Consider the following 20627-nt stretch of genomic DNA (forward strand, 5'->3'; position numbering starts at 1 on the left):
TCCCTGCGGGCGCTAGTGGGCAGGTGCATTGGCGATGCCAGAGCGAGCTGCAGGTGTCTCCAGCTGTCGAGTGAACGGAAAAAAGAGAAGCAGAGTGAAACCCTGGAGTCCCGGGTCCTAGACAGGCTTGTGCAGGAGCGTGGGAGAGAGCCATACCTTTCTGAACCGCAGATGTCTCCTGAAGGTCCCTTCCTTAAAAAGTCCATGATGCCGCCACTGCTCCAGATCAATGGCTCCGGCGCCCCTGCGTCGGTAGCAGCCTCAGAGAAATGACGATGTCCTTAGCCAGGACTCGGTGGTCAATTTACAATGAAGAAGATACACAGTACTGTGTCCAGGAATATTAGGCAGGTGTTGGTAGGAAGGGCATCAATGGGGTAAGGGCATTAAAATGTCTCAAGACAGCCGGGCCAAAGACAAAAAGAAAAAAAAGAATATAAAGAATAAAGAGCCGGGCGTGGTGGCACACGCTAGTAATCCCAGTGCTTGGGAGGCTGAGACAGGAGGATCACACAGGTTCGAAGCCATCCTCAGCTACTTAGTGAGGCTCTCAGCAACCTAGTGAGACCCTGTTTCCAAATAAAATATAAAAAGAGGTCTGGGAGTGTAACCCAGAGGTAGAAAGCTGTTATTATGGGGTTTTTTTGTTTGTTTGTTTTATATTTGTAGTACTGGGGGTTGAATCCAAGGGCATTTTATCTCTAAACTAACCTCTCAGCTCTGTTTGTTTGTTTGTTGCAGGTCTGGGGATGAAACCCAGGGGCATTCGACCTCCAAGCTATCTGGCCTATTTTTTTTATTCTTTTATTCTTTATTTTGAAACCGGGTCTCACTGAGTTGCAGAGGGCCTAAGTAGGTGAGGCTGTCCGGGAACCGCTCCTCCAGGCCCGAATGCTGGGATTACAAGCATGAGCCACCACGCCTGGCTCAGGCCCAACTTTTATTTATTTTTGTTTTGTTTTTGTGATACTAGGGATTAAACTCCAGGATGTTCTACCTCTGAGCTACACCCCCACCCAGATTTTATTCTGTATTTGAAAGAAGGTCTCCTTAAGTTGCAGAGAGCCTCTCTAAATTGCTGAGGCTGGGCATAAATCTGAAACCCTCCTGTCTCAGCCTCACAAGTACTGGGATTACAGAAATGTGCCACCACACCCAGCTACTATATTGTTTAGACTGAAAAAAATTTAAGAAAATATGGTCTCAGAAATATGTAACTAGAAGACCCCACCAATCTTTTTTTTTTTTTTTTTTTCATTCTAGGAATTGAACCCAGGGGCCGCCTTTGAACTACAACCCCTCCCTATTTTTTTTTTTTTTTTGGTGGTACTGGGGTTCCTGAAAACCCTTCTTCCTCCATGCTACATTCTCAGACCTATTTTGTATTTTTTTAATTTGGAAACAGGGTCTTTTAAGCCAGCATGGTGGCTTCGAACCTGCGCCATCCTCCTGTCTTCGCCGCCTTCCTAGCACGGGGATTACAAGCATGCGTCACCACGCCCGGCCTCCCTTTTTATTCCTTTTTTTTTCTGGTACTGGGGATTGAAGCAAGGGGCATTCTACTTCCAAGCTACATCCCTCATCCCGAGTTTTCATTCTTTCTTTTGAAACAGGGTCTCACTAATTTGCCAAGGGCCTCACTAAGTAGCTGAGGCTGGCCTCAAACCTGCAATCCTTCTGTGTCAGTCTCCCAAGTACTGGGATTACAAGCAGGTGCCTCCACGACCGACTTTTTATTATTTATTATTTATTATATATTATTATTTTTTTTTTGCAGGTCTGGGGTATGGAACCCAGAGATACTGACCTCCAAGCTACATCCTCTGCCCAATTTTTTATTCTTTATTTTGAAAAGGGTCTGAGTTGCAAAGGGCCTCGCTAAATAGCTGAGGCTGTCCTCAAACATGATCCTCTGGTCTCAGCCTCCCAAATGCTGGGATTACAAGTGTGCACGTGCCACTATGCGTGGCATTTATTCTTTGGTTTGAAACAGTCTCGCTTAGTTGCTGAGGACCTGCACCACCACACTCAGCTTGAGCTCTTTTTTTTTCTGTCTTTGGTCACCTCCTAAACAAATTTAGGATTTTGGCCAAAATTATAAGAGTCATCTTAGTTATTCACCTCAATACTGCTCTGATAGCTCTATAAAAATTGCTCATTTAGCTGGGCGTGGTGGTGCACGCTTGTAATCCCAGCATTCGAAAGGCTGAGACCCGAGGATCGCGGTTCGCGGACAGCCTCAGCTACTTAGTGAGGCCCTTTGCAACTCAGCGAGACCCGGTTTTCAAATAAAGAATAAAAAACAGGGTTGGGGGTGTAGCTTGGAGATCGAATGTCCCTGGGTTCTATCCCCAGACACCCCCCCCCAAAAAAAAAGAATTGCTCGTTTGAGCCAGGCGTGGTGGCACATGCTTGTAATCCCAGAATTTGGGAGACTGAGACAGGAGGATTGCAGTTCTCCGCCAGCCTCAACTACATAGTGAGGCCCTTTGCAACTCAGTGAGAGCTTGTTTCCAAATTAAAAAAAAAAAAAAAAAATTGGGCTGGGAGCTGGGCGAAGTGGCACATGCTTATAATCCCAGCGATTGGAAGGCTGAGTGAGACAGGAGGATCGCACAGGTTCGAAGCCAGCCTCAGCTACTTAGTGAGGCTCTCAGCAACTTATTGAGACCCTGTTTCCAAATAAAATATAAAATAGGACTGGGAGTATAGCTTGGGGGGTAGAAAGCCCCTGGGTTTCACCTCCAATACCATCAAAAATAAAGAAAGAATAAAAAGAGCACTGGGGGTGTAGCTCAGAGGTAGAATGCCCCTGGGTTCTATCCCCAGTACAACAAAATAAATGAATGAATGAATGAATGAATGAATAAATAAATAAATAAATAAATAAATAAATAAATAAGGATGGTGGTGTGACTCAGGGGTAGAATGCCCCTGGGTTCAATCCCAAGTACCACACACACAAAGAAGGACAACAAAATTATGTCATTATGTTAGGTGAGATCAGCCAGTCACAGAAAGTAAAGGGTCATATTTTCTCATATTTGGATGCTGGGGAGTGATGGAGGTACCAGAGGGACTTCAGAGAATGAAGGAGAAACCTAACTGGAGCCAGGGAGGTGGTCTGGGAGAAGGGGGGGAGGACCCACGAAGGAACTACTATTGTGGCTTTATGTAGATATGTGAGAACACCAGTGCCAATCTCAGTACCCTGTGTGGGGCAGGAAGGCTTGCAGAGGGGGCAGCAGTACTGTGTGCATGGGTCACTGTCAACACGGTTTACATTATGATGTGAGAATAAAAGTGTCCATTTAGATATTCATGTCTGTACCAGAATTGCAAAGAATAGCCGAGTGTACAGCAATGGGCGCATGGGTAAATGAAGCATGCTATATACTTTTTCTGTTTGTGTGTTATTAGGGATTGAACCCAAAGCATTCTACATCCAAACTCCACCCCCAGCCCTATTATTCTTTATTTTGGAACAGGGTATTACAGCCGGATGTGGTAGCCCACACTTGGAATCCCAGCATTCGGGAGGCTGAGACCTGAGGATTAAACCCAGGGGCATTCCACCTCTGAGCTCCACCCCCAGTCCTATTTTTTATTTTATATTTGTTAACGGTATCACTAAGTTGCAAAAGGCCTTACAAATTGTTGAGGATGGTCATGATCCTGTGATCCTCCTGTCTCAGCCTCCCGAGTACTGGGATTACAAGTGTGCAACACCATGCCTGGCTTGCTGAGGCTGTTTTTCCAGTGGGGCATGGTGGTGCAAGACTGTAATCCCTGTTTTGGAGGCTGAGACAGGAAGATTGAAGGTTCGAGGACAAGCTCAGCAAGTAGTGAGACTCTTATCAACCTAGTGAGACTGTTTCCAAATAAGAAATAAAATCTAGTTAGGGTGTAGTTGAAAGGTAGAATGCCTCTGTGTTTAATGCCAGTCCCACAAAAGGAAAATAAGTATGCCCAGTACTTTGGAGGCTGACACAGGAGGATAGACTTGAGAGGTTCAGCAGTGTAGGAGGACTCTCAGCAACCTATCAAAACCCTGTTTCAAAATAAAAAAACAGGCTGGGCACATTTGTAATTCCAGTACTTGGAAGGATGAGACAGGAGGATGGCAGGTTTGAAGACAGCTTCAGCAAGTGTTGAGACTCTCATCAATTTAGTAAGGCTATGTTTCCAATAAAAATAGGGTTGGGTGTGTAACTTGGAGTTAGAATGCCCCTGGGTTCAATCCCTGGTTCCGGAAAAAAAAAAAAAAAAAAAGGCTGGGGGTAGTCCAGTCCTCAATAACACATAACACAAAAATAAAGACAAAGGTAAAATAGGGCTGGGTGGCGCAAATTTGTAATCCAGAATTTGGGAGGTTGAGACAGGAGGATCCCGGTTTGCGGACAGCCTCAGCTGCTTAGTGAGGCCCTGTTTCCAAATGAAGAATAAAAAATAGGGCTGGAGGTGTAGGTCAGAGGTAGAATACCCCTGGCTTCAATCCCCAATACGGCAAAATAAATAAAAATAAATAAAAAAAAATAAAATAGGGCTTGGGAGTGTAGCTCAGCGGTTGATTTCCTTTGGGCTCAATCACGAGTACCCACTTCCCCCCCCCTCAAGTATTTATTGTGCATCTATTGCAATTTATGCAGATCAACAAAAAAACGGCCAATGGGTGGGACGGGGTGGGGCTTAGCCCAACCGCTCTTACGGCGAGGTCCAATCAGAGCGCGGGGCGGGGCCGGAAGCGGCGCTGGGGCGGCTCCGAGCGCTTCCGGCTTGGCGGGAGGCTGGGCGGTGCGCCCCGCGGCGGGTCCTTCTGCGGGAAGATGTTCTACCACGTGAGCGGGGTGCGGGGCGCGGGGTGGTGGCGAGGGCTGGGTGGAGCGGAGCGGCGAGGCCGCGCCGGGCCGGCGTCCATCCGTCTCTCCCCGTAGATCTCCTTGGAGCACGAGATCCTGTTGCATCCGCGCTACTTCGGGCCCAACTTGCTCAACACCGTGAAGCAGAAGCTCTTTACCGAGGTGGAGGGCACCTGCACGGGGAAGTGAGTGTCGCGCCCTCCGCGCCCCCTGCCCAGCCCCGGAGGCCCCGCCGCCGGGCTGCGGAGCACTTTCGCCCCGAGGTGCCCCAGGCAGCCAGTGGCATCCCGTTTGGGTTACCAAGGCATCCTCGGCCAAGCGGGCTCCCAGGGCTCCCCGTGGTTGGACGGGACGTTCATTCACTCCGCAAACGCTTTCAAACCTCCTGCTGCGCTGCCAGCCCTCGTGTGGGTTTCTGGAAACACACGGCGCATAGATGGGAGACCAGTCCTCTCATTGTTTTAATTCTCATTCTTGGCACATCACGGGCCTCGGGCTGTTTCCTGAATGAATAACCAGGAAAAACTGTTTAGGGGAAGGAAGAGGGCTGGGACTTGACAGTCCCTGAGCTCGCCACAGAGGAGTGTCCTACAGGAAGTTGTGAATGGGCTGAGACTAGTCCCTGGACAGTGGAGAGTTTGGGTATCTGGTGTCAGAATGATCCGAAGCAGGTTTTTTTTTTTTTTTTTTTTTTTTTTTTCCTTCTGTATTGGGGATGGAAACCAGGGGCATTCTACCTCTGAGCAACATCCCCAGCCGTATTTATTTTATTTATTTATAATTTTTCTTTTTTTGTGAGTCTAGGCGTAGAAGCCAGGGGCATTTGACCTCAGAGCTACACCCTCATCCCTTTTTTTTTTTTTTTGCGGGTTTGGGGATGGAACCCAGGGGCATTCTACCTCCGAGCTACACCCCCTGCCCTGCCCTATTTTTTATTCTTTATTTTGAGATAGGGTCTTACTAAGTTGCAGAGGGCCTCCCTAAGTAGCTGAGGCTGTCCAAGAACCGTGATCCTCCAGTTTCAGCTTCCTGAATGCTGGGATTACAAACTTGGATTACAAGCGTGCGACACCACCCCCAGCCCCTATTTTTTTTAATATAGTATTTATTTTTTATTCTGAAAATTTTTTAATATTTTATTTTATCTATATACTTTGATCTGGTCTTCGCCTCCCAAATGCTGGGATTACAAGCCTGCGCCACCATGCCTGGCTGTTTATTTTTAATATGTGATTGAACCCAGGGGTATTCCATAACCAACTCATTTTGTGTGTGTGTGTGTGTAGTACTGGGGGTGGAACTCAGGGGCTTTTCTACCTCCAGGCTGTACTCCCAGACCTATATTATACTTTATTTCGAAACAGGGTCTCACTGAGTTGCTGAGAGCCTAAGTAGCTGAGGCTGGCTTCGAACCTTTGCGATCCTCTGTTTCAGCAAGTACTGGAATTATAAACGTGCAACACCACGCCCGGCTTTTTATTCTTTACTTTGAAACAGGGACTCACTGAGTTGCAAAGGGCCTCACTCAGTAGCTGAGGCTGTCCCAGCCTTATTTTATGTTTAATTTGAAACTTGGTCTTGCTAGATTACTGAACATCTCACTACTTGCTGAGGCCGTGCTCGAACCTGCGATCTCCCTGTCTCAGCTTCCAAGTACTCCTGTCTCAGCCCCCCAATTACTGGGATTACCAGCATGTGCCTCCATGCACAGCTATTATAAAGTGTTGGAAGAATGCCGGGCGTGGTGGCGCACGCTTGTAATCCCTGGGCTTGGGAGGCTGAGACAGGAGGATCGCGCAGGTTCGAAGCCAGCCTCGGCTACTTAGTGAGGCTCTCAGCAACTTAGTGAGACCCTGTTTCCAAAAAAAATTATAAAATAGGTCTGGGAGTGTGGCCCGGAGGTAGAGGGCCCCTGGGTTCCATCCCCAGTACCACCGAAAATAAAAAATAAATAAAATAAAGTGTTGGAAGCATTTGGCCTTAGGTACTGACCTGTCCTCTCTCGGTCCTTCCGCTCTGCTCAGAGGTGCTGCCTTCTCCCTCCTCCTGCAGGCTCAGGCGCTGCGGTGCAGGTGGCTTGACGGGCTCTTCCACACCCCGAGCCTTTCTCTCTTTATCCTCCCTGCAGGTATGGCTTCGTAATTGCCGTCACTACCATTGACAATATTGGTGCTGGTGTGATCCAGCCAGGCCGGGGCTTTGTTCTTTATCCCGTGAAGTACAAGGCCATTGTTTTCCGGCCTTTTAAAGGCGAAGTCGTGGATGCTGTGGTCACTCAGGTCAATAAGGTGAGACGTCTGTGGGAGGTCAGGGCTGGTCCCTCCGCTCTGGGTCGAGCCCTCTCCATTGCTAACTGTGGCTTCAGCCAGGATACTGTCTTGGGCTGCAGTGCTCTCACCTCCGGTGACATAGCGAATTTTCCTTGTCTGACTCATGCATGAGAGTCAGGCCTGCACTGACTGCATGGTCAGTAAGACCAGGTCCCATGCAAAGCCCCACAGGGACTGGCAGGTGGGAGCCTCTATCCCTGCTCCCAGGTGGGGATGCCCAGAGAATCCACCGCCAAGGTCCTGTGGCCAACAAGCGTTCAAGTCTCAGACTAACAAAACCCAGATCTAAACGACTCACAACTACACTAGGTTTAATTTACAATGAAAGGTTGCTGGGCACGCTTGTAATCCCTGACCTTGGGAGGCGGAGATAGGAGGATTGCTCAGGTTCGAAGACAGCCTTGCTGGCTTAAGAGACCTTGTTTCCAAATAAAAATATAAAATAGGTCTGGGAGTGTAGCCCGGAGGTAGAAGGGCTTCCAGGAACCCCAGTACCACCACCAAAATAATAATAATAATAATAATAATAATAATAATAATAATAATAAACATGCCAGGCGTAGTGGTGCATGCTTGTAATTCCAGCATTAGGGAGGCTGAGACTGGAGGATCGCACAGGTTCAAAGCCAGCCTCAGCTACTCAGTGAGGCTCTCAGCAACTTAGTGAGACCCTTTTTCCAATAAAGCATAAAATGGGTCTGGGAGTATAGCCCGGAGGTAGAAAAGCCCCTGGGTTCCACTCCCAGTGCCACAAAAAAAAAAAAAAAAAGAAAAAGAAAAGAAAATAGGGCTGGAAGTGTAGCTCAGAGGTAGAATGCCTTTGAATTCAACCTTCAGCACCCCCCAAAAAAAAAGGAAAAAGAAAGGTTAGACCTGGAGTGTAGCTCAGTGGTGGAGTGCTTGCCGAGCATGGGTGAGGTCCTGGGTTTCATCCTCAGCACCACAAAATCAAAAACAAAAACAAAATAGAACATCAGAGGCTGAAGAAAGGTCACAGGTTCAAGGATAACTTAAACAACCTAGGAAGACCTTGTTTCTTTTTTTGTTTTATTTTTTGTGATGCTGGCGATTGAACCCAGGGATATTTTACCTCCAAGCTAAACCTCCAGTTGTATTTCATTTTTAGGTTGAAACAGGGTCTCTCTAGGTAGATGAGCGAGTGTCTCAGTACTTGCTTGAGGCTGTCTTCGAACCTGCCATCCTCCTGTCTAAGCCTTCTGAGGGATTACAAGTATGCACTGTGATGCTGAGCTTGAGACCTTGTTCCAAAATAAAAAATAAGCCAGGCATGGTGGCGCACGCTTGTCATCCCAGCATTTGGGAGGCTGAGACAGGAGGATCGTGGTTCGCGGACAGCCTCAGCTACTTAGTGAGGCCCTTTGCAACTCAGTGAGACCCTGTTTCAAAATAAAGAATAAAAAAAGAGCTGGGGGTGTGGCTTGGATGTAAAATGCCCGAGTTCCGTCCCCAGTACCGCAAAAGTAAAGTATAAATAAAAATAAACCAGACGTGGCGGTGGATGCCTATAATCCCAATACTTGGGAATCTGAGACAAGGAAATCACATATTTATGGCCAGCCTCACTGATTTAAAGGTCCTCTGCAATTTAGCCTTTTTTTTTTTTTTTTCATTTTTCTTTTGTCTGTCTTTCTTTCTTTCTTTCTTTCTTTCTTTCTTTCTTTCTTTCTTTCTTTCTTTCTTTCTCTCTTTTGCAGTCCTGGGGATGGAACCCAGGGGCTTTCTACCTCCAAGCTACAAGGGACACATCCGGTCCTATCTTTTAGTGTATATATATATATATATATATATATTTTTTTTTTTTCCCCCCCCGGGTCTGGAGATGGAACCCAGAGGCATTCAACCTCCGAGCTACACCCCCTGCCCTATTTTTTATTCTTTATTTTGAAACCGGGTCTCACTGAGTTTCAGAGACCTCACTAAGTAGCTGAGGCTGTCTGCGAACCGCGATCCTCCGGGTCTCAGCCTCCTGAATGCTGGGATGACAAGCGTGGGCCACCACACCCGGCTAGTCTTTATATTTTTTGAAACAGTGCTTCACTGAGTTGTCAGGAGCCTCACTAAGTAGCTGAGGCTGTCAGGAACTAAGATCCTCCTGTCTCAGCCTCCCCAATGCTGGGAATAAAAGTGTGTGTCACCACACCCGTCCTATTTTTATTTATTTTTTTGTGGTACTAAGGATTGAACCCAGGAGCATTCTACCTTGAGCTACACCCCCAGCTCTATCCTACTTTTTATTTTATTTTATTTTTTTTTTTTGTGGTCCCGAGGGTGGAACCCAGGGGCTTTCTACCTCCGGGCTATACTCCCAGACCTATTTTATGCTTTATTTGGAAACAGGGTCTCACTAAGTTGCTGAGAGCCTCACTAAGTAGCTGAGGCTGGCTTCGAACCCGTGCGATCCTCCTGTCTCAGCCTCCCAAGCGCGGGGATTACAAGCGTGCGCCACCACGCCCGGCTTGTACTTTTTTATTTGGGAACAGTCTCGCTCAGTTGCTGCCAGTCTCACTGAGTTGCTGAGGCTGGCTCTGAACCTGCAATCTCTCAGCCTCCCAAGTGTGGAATTACAGGCATGCATGTGCCATCATGCTGGGCTTCTGTTTCAATATAAGAAATTAAAAAACAGGGCTGAGAGATAGAATGCTCCTCGGTTCAGTCCCCAGTACTAAACACACACACACACACACACACACACACACACACACACACACACACGAGCCAGGTATGGTGTCTTTTGCTTGTAATCTTCCCTAAAAAAACAGTGCTAAAGCCAAGCGGGTGACAGGCGCACACTTGTAATCCCCCCTCTTGGGAGGTTGAGATAGGAGGATCGCGCAGGTTCGAAGCCAGCCTCTGCTGGCTTAAGAGACCGTTTCCAAATAAAAACTATAAAATAGGTCTGGGAGTGTAGCCTGGTGGTAGAAGGCCTCTGGGTTCCATTTCCAGTACCACAAAAAACAGTGCTACAGTTTAGGCTGCTTATAAATCCTGGATATTACGATTAGGAACTCAATAAAGATGGAGAATTTAAAAGGATTGGGGGGGGGGGTTTATCCTGGTATGGTGGCGCACGTTTGTAATCCCAGCTTTTGGGAGGCCGAGACTGGAGGATCACAGTTCGTGGACAGCCTCAGCTACTTTTTTTTTTTTTTTTTCGGGTCTAGGGATGGAACGCAGAGGCATTTGACTTCTGAGCTACACCCCCTGCCCTATTTTTTATTCTTTATTTTGAAACAGGGTCTCACAGAGTTGCGGAGGGCCTCACTAAGTGGCTGAGGCTGTCCACGAACCCCGATCCTCCGGTCTCAGCCTCCCAAATGCTGGGATTACAAGCATGTGCCACCACGCCCGGCTTCAGCCTCAGTTACTTAGTGAAGCCCTCTGCAACTCAGTGAGACCCTGTTTCAAAATAAAAAATAAAAAACAGGGCAGGAGGTGTAGCCCGGAGGTCAAATGCCACTGGGTTCCATCACCAGGCCTGCAAAAAAAAAAAGAAATAAAATAGCCGGGTCTTGTGGGGTACACTTGTAATCCCCGTGCTTGGGAGGCAGAGACAGGAGGATCGTGCAGGTTCGAAGCCAGCCGTGCTGGCTTAAGAGACCCTGTTTCCAAATATTAAAAAAGTATAAAATAGGTCTGGGAGTGTAGCCTGGAGGTAGAAGGGCTTCCAGGAACCCCAGTACTACCCCAAAAATAAAATAAATTTTAAAAAGGCTTTGGAGGACAAAATGTAACCTGTGATTACTCACTTTCTTCCTAGGTTGGACTCTTCACAGAGATTGGGCCTATGTCCTGCTTCATCTCTAGACATGTAAGTCCACTCATGCTCTATGGGGCTAAGAGCACACCCCTGTGTCACCACTTATTGGGGTCCATTTTATTTATTTTATTTATTTTAATTTTTTTGCGGGTTTGGGAATGGAACCCAGGGGCATTTGACCTCCGAACTACACCTCCTGCCCTATTTTTTATTCTTTATTATTTTGTTTATTTATTTATTTATTTTTGGTGGTTCTGGCTACTCTCCCAGACCTATTTCATACTTTTTTTTATTTTTGGAAACAGGATCTCTTAAGCCAGTGTGGCTGGCTTCGAACCTGCGGGATCCTCCTGTCTCTGCCTCCCACGCGCGGGGATTACAAGCGTGCGCCACCACCCCCGGCCTTATTCTTTATTTTGAAACTGGGTCTCACTGAGTTGCAGAGGGCCTAACTAAGTAGCTGAGGCTGTCTGTGAACCACGATCCTCCTGTCTCAGCCTCCTGAATGCTGGGATTACAAGTGTGCACCACCATGCCCGGCTTGGGGTCCATTTTAAATTGCTAGCCCTCGCCGGGCATGGTGGCACACGCTTGTAATCCCAGCATTTGGGAGGCTGGGACCGGAGGATTGTGGTTCGCGGATAGCCTCAGCTACTTAGTTAGGCCCTCTGCAACTTAGTAAGACCCTGTTTCAAAATAGAGAATCAAAAATAGGGCAGGGGGTATAGTTCGGAGGTCAAATGCCCCTGGGTTCCATCCCCAGACCCGCAAAAAAAAAAAAGCCAGGCATGGTGGGGCATGCTTGTAATCCCCATGCTTGGGAGGTGGAGACAGGAGGATCAGAATCAGATCACACAGGCTCGAAGCCAGCCTCGCTGGCTTAAGAGACCCTGTTTCCAAATAATAATATAAAATAGGATCTGGGTGTGGTGGCGCAGGCTTGTAATCCCAGCATTCAGGAGGCTGAGACTGGAGGATTGCTGTTCACAGACAGCCTCAGCTACTTAGTGAGGCCCTTTGCAACTAAGTGAGACCTGGTTTCAAAATAAAGAATAAAAAATAGGACAGGGAGTGTAACTCGGAGGTGGAATGCCCCTGGGTTCCATCCCTAGACCCGCAAAATAAAATAAAATAGGTCTGGTAGTGTAGACTGGTGGTAGAAGGGTTTCATCCCCAGTACCACCAAAAACAACAACAACAACAACAACAACAACAACAACAACAACAAAACCCTATAAATAAAAAATAAAATAAATAAATAAAATAAAAAATAAATTCCTAACCCTAGAGCCAGGCATGGTGGCATACACTTGCGATCTCCTGTCTCAGCCTCCCTAATGCTGGGATTACAAGCATGTGTCACCAAGCCCAGCTGGGTTTTTTCTTTTTCCTACTAAGGATTGAACCTAGGGGCATTCTACCTCCAAGTTATTCTCCCAGCCCTATTTCTATTCTTTATTTTTGAAACAGTGTCTCACAAAGTTGCAGAATTGCCAAACGCCTCATTAAGTAGCTGAGTTTGGCTACCAACCTGCCATCCTCCTGTCTCAGCTCCCCAATTTCTGGGATTACAAGCGTGAGCCACCAGACCCGGCTCCCAGCCCTATTTTTAATTCTCTATTTTGAAACAGGGTCTCACTATTTGCTGAGGCTGTCCTTGAACCCACGATCCTCCTGTGTTAGCCTCCCACATACTGGAATTACAGCTGAAAATGAAATTTTGCTAAAGGCCAGTGGAAGCCGCTCAGGGGTCGCGTACTTGCCTAGCCTGTGTGAGGCCCTGAGTGTGATCCCCGGCATTACAAGGTTAATTACACAAGTCACATCCTCATCCAGCCTCACTTTCCTTTTAGTCCATCCCATCAGAGATGGAGTTTGACCCCAACTCCAACCCACCATGTTACAAGACCACGGACGAGGTGAGCGGGGAGAGTGGGGAGGAGCTGGGCTGGGGGCGCGGGGGGGGGGGGGATGGTCGAGCGAGCATGTCGTTCTCTCCCTCCCAGGACATTGTGATTCAACAGGAGGATGAGATCCGCCTGAAGATTGTGGGGACCCGCGTGGATAAGAATGACATCGTGAGTCGGCCGCGTCCCTGGCGATCAGGACCCGCCGCGCCTGGCTTCTGAGCTCCTGAGCTGGGAGGAAGGGATGGCGGCCGGAGGGCTGCGGGCGGAGGAGGGTGTGTGCGGCCTCGGCTTCACCTGCCTTTCCCTTTTCCTCCACAGTTTGCCATTGGCTCCCTGATGGATGATTACCTGGGTGAGTGCCTGATCCTGGGTGCCAGGGCTTTTACCTGGGGAGGGGGTGCGTGGCTGGGGGAGCGTTGATAGGATTCACTGCGTGAGCCGGAGACCAATGAACTTCTCATTCTGTGAGCTTGGAAGAGCCAGGGCTTGGGCCGTGGGACGTGCCGTGCGTGGCTGTAGCTGCCCCTGTTCTCTGGGTCTAACTGGTGCGTTCTTCCTGTCTTCACAGGGCTGGTAAGCTGAGCATGGAGGCCTCGTCCCTTGTTCAGTCCTGATGTAGGGCCTGTTACTTTCACACGTGCTGTGTTATCCAGAGGATTCACTTGGCAGCTTTTGGGAGACAGGGAAAGATCCCTGTCCCCACAAGACACCTGGTACTTGTTCAACTTAGCTGCTGATACCATTTCTTTTTTTTTTTTTTACTGTGTCCAAGCCATTAAAGGTACTTGATTCATATGAAAGTGTTTTGTTTTTTTTTTTTTAGGAACAACTCTTAGAAACCTGGGATGCTCTCAGCAACCTAGGGAGACCCTATTTCCCAATAAGAAATAAAAATTACCTGGGGTTTAGCGGATGCTACTTGCGCCGTAGATAGTCCTGCCATGAAATGTTGCTGCTCCAATGAAAATGATAGTAGCGCCGTCAGATATGGTCATCTGGAGAAAATTACATTTAATAATTGGGGCAGTTGGAGAGGAGGCAGCTTGAATCTCCAGCTCTTTTATAGAAGGTTTAAATAGCATTTTTTTTTTCTTTTTCTTTCTTTTGGGAAGTACTAGGGATTGAACCCAGGGTCATTCTACCTCTAGCTACACCCCCAGCCCTAACTTTTTAAATTTTTTTTATTTTTTAATTTTTATTATTATTATTTTTTTTTTTTGGTGATACTGGGGATGGAACCCAGGGGCCTTCTACCTCCGAGCTACACTCCCAGACCTATTTTATATTTTATTTGGAAACAGGGTCTCTTAAACCAGCTGAGGCTGGCTCTGAACCTGCGCGATCCTCCTGTCTAAGCCTCCCAAGCGTGGGGATTACAAGCATGCGTCACCATGCCCAGCTAAAATTTTTTTTTATTTTTGTAGTAATGGGGATTGAACCCAGTGGCATTCTAGCTCCGAGCTAAACTCCTAGCCCTGAGGCTGTTCTCAGAATGAAATCCTCCTGTCTCAGTCTCCCAAGTACCGGGATTACAAACAAGAGCCTTCATGACCAACTATCTAAAGAGCATTTGTAAAATTGATTATAAACCAGGCATGGTGGAATACGCTTGTAATCCCAGTACTTGGGTAGGCTGAGACAGGAGGATCAAAGGTTCCCAGCTAGCCTCAGCAACATCCTGAAGTCCTCCACACTTAGTGAGACCCTGTTTCAAAATAAAGGAATAAAGGGCTGGGCTTGGTGGCGCACCCTTTTAATCCCAGTGCTTGGGAGGCTGAGACAGGAGGATCTCACAGGTTCGAAGCCAGCCTCAGCTACTTAGTAAGGCTCTCGGCAACTTAGTGAGACCATTTCCAAATAAAATATAAAATAGGTCTGGGAGTATAGCCTGGACGTAGAAAAGCCCCTGGGTTCCATCCTCAGTACCAACCACCAGAAAAAAAGAAAAAATGTAGAATGCCCCTGAGTTCTACCCCAAGCACCAAATAAATAATTAGCTGGAGCTAGGTGTGGTGGCACATGCTTGTAATCCCAGCATTCGGGAGGGAGGATCACAGTTCACAGACAGCCTCAGCTGCTTGGCGAGGTCTTCACAACTCAGTGAGACCCTGTTTCAAAAAATAAAAAGAATAGCCGGCATAGTGGCGCACACTTCTAATCCCCGCGCTTGGGAGGCTGAGACAGGAGGATCGCGCAGGTTCGAAGCCAGCCTCAGCTACTTAGTGAGGCTCTCAGCAACTTAGTGAGACCCTGTTTCCAAATAAAGTATAAAATAGCTCTGGGAGTATAGCCTGGAGGTAGAAAGCCTCTGGGTTCCATCCCCAGTACCACACACACACACACACACACACACACACAAAGACTAAAAAATGTGGCTGGGATGTAGCTCGGAGGTAGAATGCCCCTGGGTTCCATCCCCCATACGAAAAAAATAATAATGATAATTAAAGCCGGGCGTGATGGCGCACGCTTGTAATCCCAGCATTCGGGAAGCTGAGACTGGAGGATCACAGTTAACGGACAGCCTTAGCTATTTAGTGAGACCTTCCTCTACTTAGTGAGACCCTGTCTCAAAATAAAGAATAAAAAATAGGGGAGGGGATGTAGCCCAGAGGTAGAATGCCCCTGGTTTCCATTCCCAGACTCGCAAAAATAATAATAAAAAAAAATAATAAATATAATTAAAAATATAAAATAAAGCCGGGTGTGGTGGCACATGATTGTAATCCCAGCGCTTGGGAGGCTAAGAGAGGAGGATTGCACAGGTTCGAAGCCAGCCTCAGCTACTACTTAGGCCCTTTGCAACTCAGTGAGACCTTGTTTCCAAATAAAGAATAAAGCCAGGTCTAGTGGCCCACACTTGTAATCCCAGCATTCAGAAGTCAGAGACCTGGGGATCGCAGTTCTTGGACAGCATCAGCTACTTAGCGAGGCCCTTCCCAACTCAGTGAGATCCTGTATCAAACATAAAAAGACTAAAAAATGGGGCTGGGGTGTAGCTTGGAGGTAGAATGCCCAAACCATCCCCAGTACCACACACACACACATGCACACACACACAAAAGGCCAGGCTGTGCTGGCGCAGCTTGTGATCCCAGCATTCCGGAGGTGGAGACCGGAAGACTGGGGTTCGCAGACAGCCTCAGGTACTTAGTGAAGCTCTTCACAACTCAGTGATACCCTGTTTCAAAAAGAAAAAGACTAGCCGGGCATGGTGGTGCATGCTTGCAATCCCTGCGCTTGGGAGGCTGAGACAGGATCGCATAGGTTCAAAGCCTACCTCAGCTATTTAGTGAGGCTCTCAGCAATTTAGTGAGACCCTGTTTCCAAATAAAATATAAAACAGGTCTGGGAGTGTAACCCAGAGGTAGAAAGCCCCTGGGTTTCATTTCCAGTACCCCCAAAAAAAGAGAGAAAAAGACTAGCTGGGCGTGGTGGCGCACGCTTGTAATCCCAGCATTCAGGAGGCTGAGACCGGAGGATTGTGGTTTGCAGACAGCCTCAGCTACTTAGTGAGGCCCTCTGCAACTCAGTGAGACCTGGTTTCAATAAAAATTAGGGTAGGGGGTGTAGCTCGGAGGTTGAATGCTCTTGGGTTCCATCCCCAGACCCGCAAAAATAAGTAAAATAAATAAATAAAAATAAAAAGACTAAAAAATAGGGCTGGGTGTAGCTTGGAGATAGATAGAATGCCCCAGAGTTCCATCCCCAGTACTGCAAAAACAAAAAAACAAAAAGCTGGGCATGGTGGCACATGCTTGTAATCCCAGTATTTGGGAGGCTGAGACAGGTGGATGGAAGGTTTGCCAACAGCCTCAGTTACTTAGGCCCTCCAGAACTTAGACCCTGTTTCAAGATAAAGAATAAAAAGTAGGGCTGGAGCTGGACATGGTGGCACATGCTTGTAATGCCAGCATTTGGGAGGCTGAGACCAGAAGATACGGGTTCACGGGCAGCCTCAGTTACCTGGTGAGGCCCTTTGCAACTCAGTGAGACTCTGTTTCAAAACGAAGAATAAAAAATAGGGCTGGTAGCCGGGCGTGGTGGCACATGCTTGTATCCCAGCATTTGGGAGGCTGAGACCTGAGGATCAAGGTACACAGACAGCCTTAGCTACTTAGTGAGACCCTCTGCAACTTTGTGAGACCCTGTTTCAAAATAAAAGAATAAACAATATGGTAGGAGGCGTAGCTCGGAGGTAAAATGCCCCTGGGTTCCATCCCCAAATTTGAAAAAAAAAAAAAAATAGGGCTGGAGCCAGATGTGGTGGCACATACTTGTAATCCCAGCATTCAGGAGGCTGAGACTGGAAGATTGTGGTTTGCAGACAGCCTCAGCTACTCAGCGAGGTCCTTGGAAAATTTAGTGAGACCCTGTTTCAAAATAAAGAATAAAACATGAGCAGGGGGGTGTAGCTTGGAGGTTGAATGCTTCTGGGTTCCATTCCCAGACCCGCAGGGGGGAAAAAAAATTGGACTGGGAGTGTAGCTTGGAGGTAGAATGCCTTTGAGTTCCATCCCCAGTACCACACACACAAAAAAGAAAGAATGAAAGAAAGAAAGAAAGAAAGAAAGAAAGAAAGAAAGAAAGAAAGAAATAGGGCTGTGTAGGTCAGAAGTAGTATACCCCTGGGCTCCATCCCCAGTTATGTAAAAAAAGTCAGTCTGGTTTTGAAGCCTTCCAAATTCTTGCCAGGCACTGGGGGACCACCATTTCTCCTATGTGGCCTCAGTCCTGCCTTTCCTAGTCCCTGCTTTCACTCAAGTTGAGGGCAAATGTGTGCTAAGCAGGTGGGATATATCAGGCCCCTGCCAGGCCTCAACCTTCCTCCAAACTTCTTGTGTATCTCCAAGGTTGCCAATGGCTGTCCGGAGGTCCAGCAACAGCCCTGACGTGGCTGAGCTGATGATCAGACCTTAGGCGAGGGCTTCCTCTCTCCTGTAGAGGTGAACTGACAAGCAGCTCAAGCCTGAAACCACTTCAGTGTGACTCATCCCTCTGAGTATGGCAGAATGGCTGGAGGAGGCTCAGCAGGGTCGGGGTCCTCAGGTGGGGTTGTCATGGCAACCCCTCTTACATCCATCAGGTTTTCACCGCTTCCATCTCAGAGGCGTTTCTTTTCTAGACATAAGCATCTAGCCCTGACAGAAAGGGGAGGATGTGTAAACGAATGCTCCCTTGCAGAATGTTCCTGCCAGAATTAATAAAAACATTAATAAAAATAACTTCGGGTGTGGCCTCAGTGGGACCGGGCTTTCCTACCATGTGCAAGGCCCTGTGTTTATTCTCCAGCAGCACAATCAATACATTCATTAATGAATAAGTAAATTTGAAAGATAAAAAATTAGAATGTGTGTACGTTTGTAATCCCAGCATTTGAGAAGCTAAGACAGGAGGATCGCGGTTCACGGACAGCCTCAGCTATTACTTAGTGAGGCTCTTTGCAACTCAGTGAGACCCTGTTTCAAAACAAAGAATAAAAAATAGGGCTGAGAGTGTAGCTCAGAGGTAGAAGGCCCCTAGATTCCATCCCTAGTACGAAAAAAAAAAAAAAAAAAAAAAAAAAGAATGTGGCCGTGTGTGGTGGTGCACCCTGTAATCCTAATCCTTGGGTGGTTGAGACAAGAGGAGTAGGGGTTCCAGGCCAGCCTCAGAAACGCAGCAAGACTCAGCAGCAAGGAAGACCTTGTTTCAAAACAAAAAATAAAAGTGGCAGGCAAGTCGGGCTTGGTGGAGCATGCTTGTAATCTAGTAATTGGGAGGCTGAGACAGAAGGATCACAGATAACAGGCCAGCCTCAGCTACTTAGTGAGGTCCTCTGCAATTTAGTGAGACCCTGTTTCAAAATAAAGAATACAAAACAGGGATGAGGGCTGTAGCTCGAAGGTAGAATGTCCCTGGGTTCAATCCCCAATACTGGAACAAAATAAAAAAACAGGGCGTGGGCATCCAGTGCAGGTTTGTAATCTTAGTACTTGGGATGCTTGAGACAGGAGAATTGCAGGTAAACAGCCAGCCTTAGCTACTTACTGAGGCCTTCTGCACCTTAGTTAGACCTTTCAGAATAAGGAATAAAAAATAGCTCAGAGTGGTGTAGCTCAGAGGTCAAATGCCCCTGGGTTCAATTCTCAGCAGCCCCCTCCCACAAATAAAATAAGGTTGGTGGTGTAGCTCGGAGGTAGAAAGTCACTGGTTTCAATCCCAACACTGAAAAGAAAGAAAAAAAAAAAAATACAGACCTGGGCGTGGTGGATCATGCTTGTAATCCCTGCATTTGAGAGGTTGAGACAGGAGGATTGCAATTCGAGCACAGCCTCAGTTACTTAGTGAGACCGTGTGCAACTCAGTGAGACCCTGTTTCAAAATAAAGAGTAAAGCCAGGTGTGGTGGCGCACCCTTATAATCCCAGTATTTGGGAGGCGGAGACAGGAGGATCGCAGGTTCAAAGCCAGCCTCAGCTACTTAGTGAGGCTCTCTGCAACTTAGTGAGACTCTGTTTCAAAATAAAGAATAAAAAATAGGGCAAGGGGTGTAGCTTGGAGGTCGAATGCCCCTGGGTTCTACCCCCAGACCCGCAAAAAAAAAAATAATAATAATAATAAAAAATAGGGTTGAAGTAGAATGACTCTGGGTTCAATTCCCATGACCATCACCACCACTACCACAACAAAAGAATTAAACAATAGGGCTGGGAGTGTAGCTTGAAGGTAGGTAGAAGCCCCGGGGTTCCACCCCCAGAAACACACACACACACACACACACACACACACACTCAGAATCATAAGCCAGTGCAAAGTACCCCCGCTTGGGTGAACAGAATGGAACTCGCTGCCTCTTGATGCGTCAGTGAAATTTCACCCTCCACGGACATTATCTCATTGAATCTACAACGTGCACGTGAGGCGGGCATCATCTCGTCTTGTTGGAGGAGCTAATTTCTGACTTGCCCAATGGCAGTGTCAGAAATAGGAACCAAGGCCGATCTGACCCCAAATCCCACCCGCTCCTCAGTAAGTCCACTGTTGATCGGTTGAGAACTGGGAGCATTTCCGCTGTTACAAAGGGAGTTTGGGAAAAGAAGCTGTCCGGGTGGTGTGTGCTGTAAAATGGTCTAGAACTCTGGAGGCGGGAAAGGCTTGTATTTGTCCTACGGGGCAGCCCGGGACAGGATTTGAGGCAGGTGCGGTAGGTTGAAGAGGAAAATTAAGTCAGATGCCAAAGTTTTAAAACCTTTCTACTACAGTAACGAAAATGCAAGTGCTTGGAGACTGGATGGCAGAGAAGATCAAGGGTAGGGGGTCGATATTCCTTTGAGAACACGCTTATCAAGCGTCTGCCAAAGCCCGCACGCTCGCTCTTCAAGCCCGACAGAGCTGTCGCTTTAAGAAGCAGGAGGCTTCAAGGTCACGTGATCGCCGGCACCTTAGAACGTCCAGCGCCTTTACATCGGCCAATCCCGTAGCTGGACACCTCCGGGAGGGCGGGATCTTCACATGGCCGCCGCGGATTGGCTGTGCTCGTGGAGGGCGGCGCCTGGGCGCGGAGAGAGGGAATGAGGCGAGCGGGGTGAGAGGGAGCTGCCGTCGCGGTCGCTGCGGTCGCCCCCCGGTAGTTGCGGTCGCCGCGCCGGAGCCGTCAGGTGAGCACGCCCGGCCCGGGTCCAATGGCGTCCCCGTCCCGCTGCGGGGCGCTCACTCCGGGGCCCCGGAGCCCGCTTCGGTGGGGCCCGCCCCCTGCTCTGACCACGTGA

General features: G+C 47.9%; 1 protein-coding gene across 1 annotated transcript; it reads left to right on the forward strand.

Annotated features, from left to right (window-relative positions):
• Positions 1–207: 207 nt before the first annotated feature.
• POLR2G (RNA polymerase II subunit G) lies at positions 208–20627 on the forward strand (the record flags this gene model as incomplete). The annotated part of the gene is made up of 10 exons (XM_080691993.1): positions 208–252; positions 4725–4847; positions 4935–5044; positions 6988–7147; positions 10968–11018; positions 12821–12886; positions 12974–13045; positions 13196–13229; positions 20340–20443; positions 20490–20627. The coding sequence occupies 10 exons, from the start codon at positions 208–210 to the stop codon at positions 20625–20627; spliced, it is 903 nt and encodes a 300-aa protein (XP_080548119.1).

The sequence above is a fragment of the Muscardinus avellanarius genome (genome assembly GCF_963383645.1).
Source record: "Muscardinus avellanarius genome assembly, chromosome: 1".
In the NCBI taxonomy this organism is placed as follows: Eukaryota; Metazoa; Chordata; class Mammalia; order Rodentia; family Gliridae; genus Muscardinus; species Muscardinus avellanarius.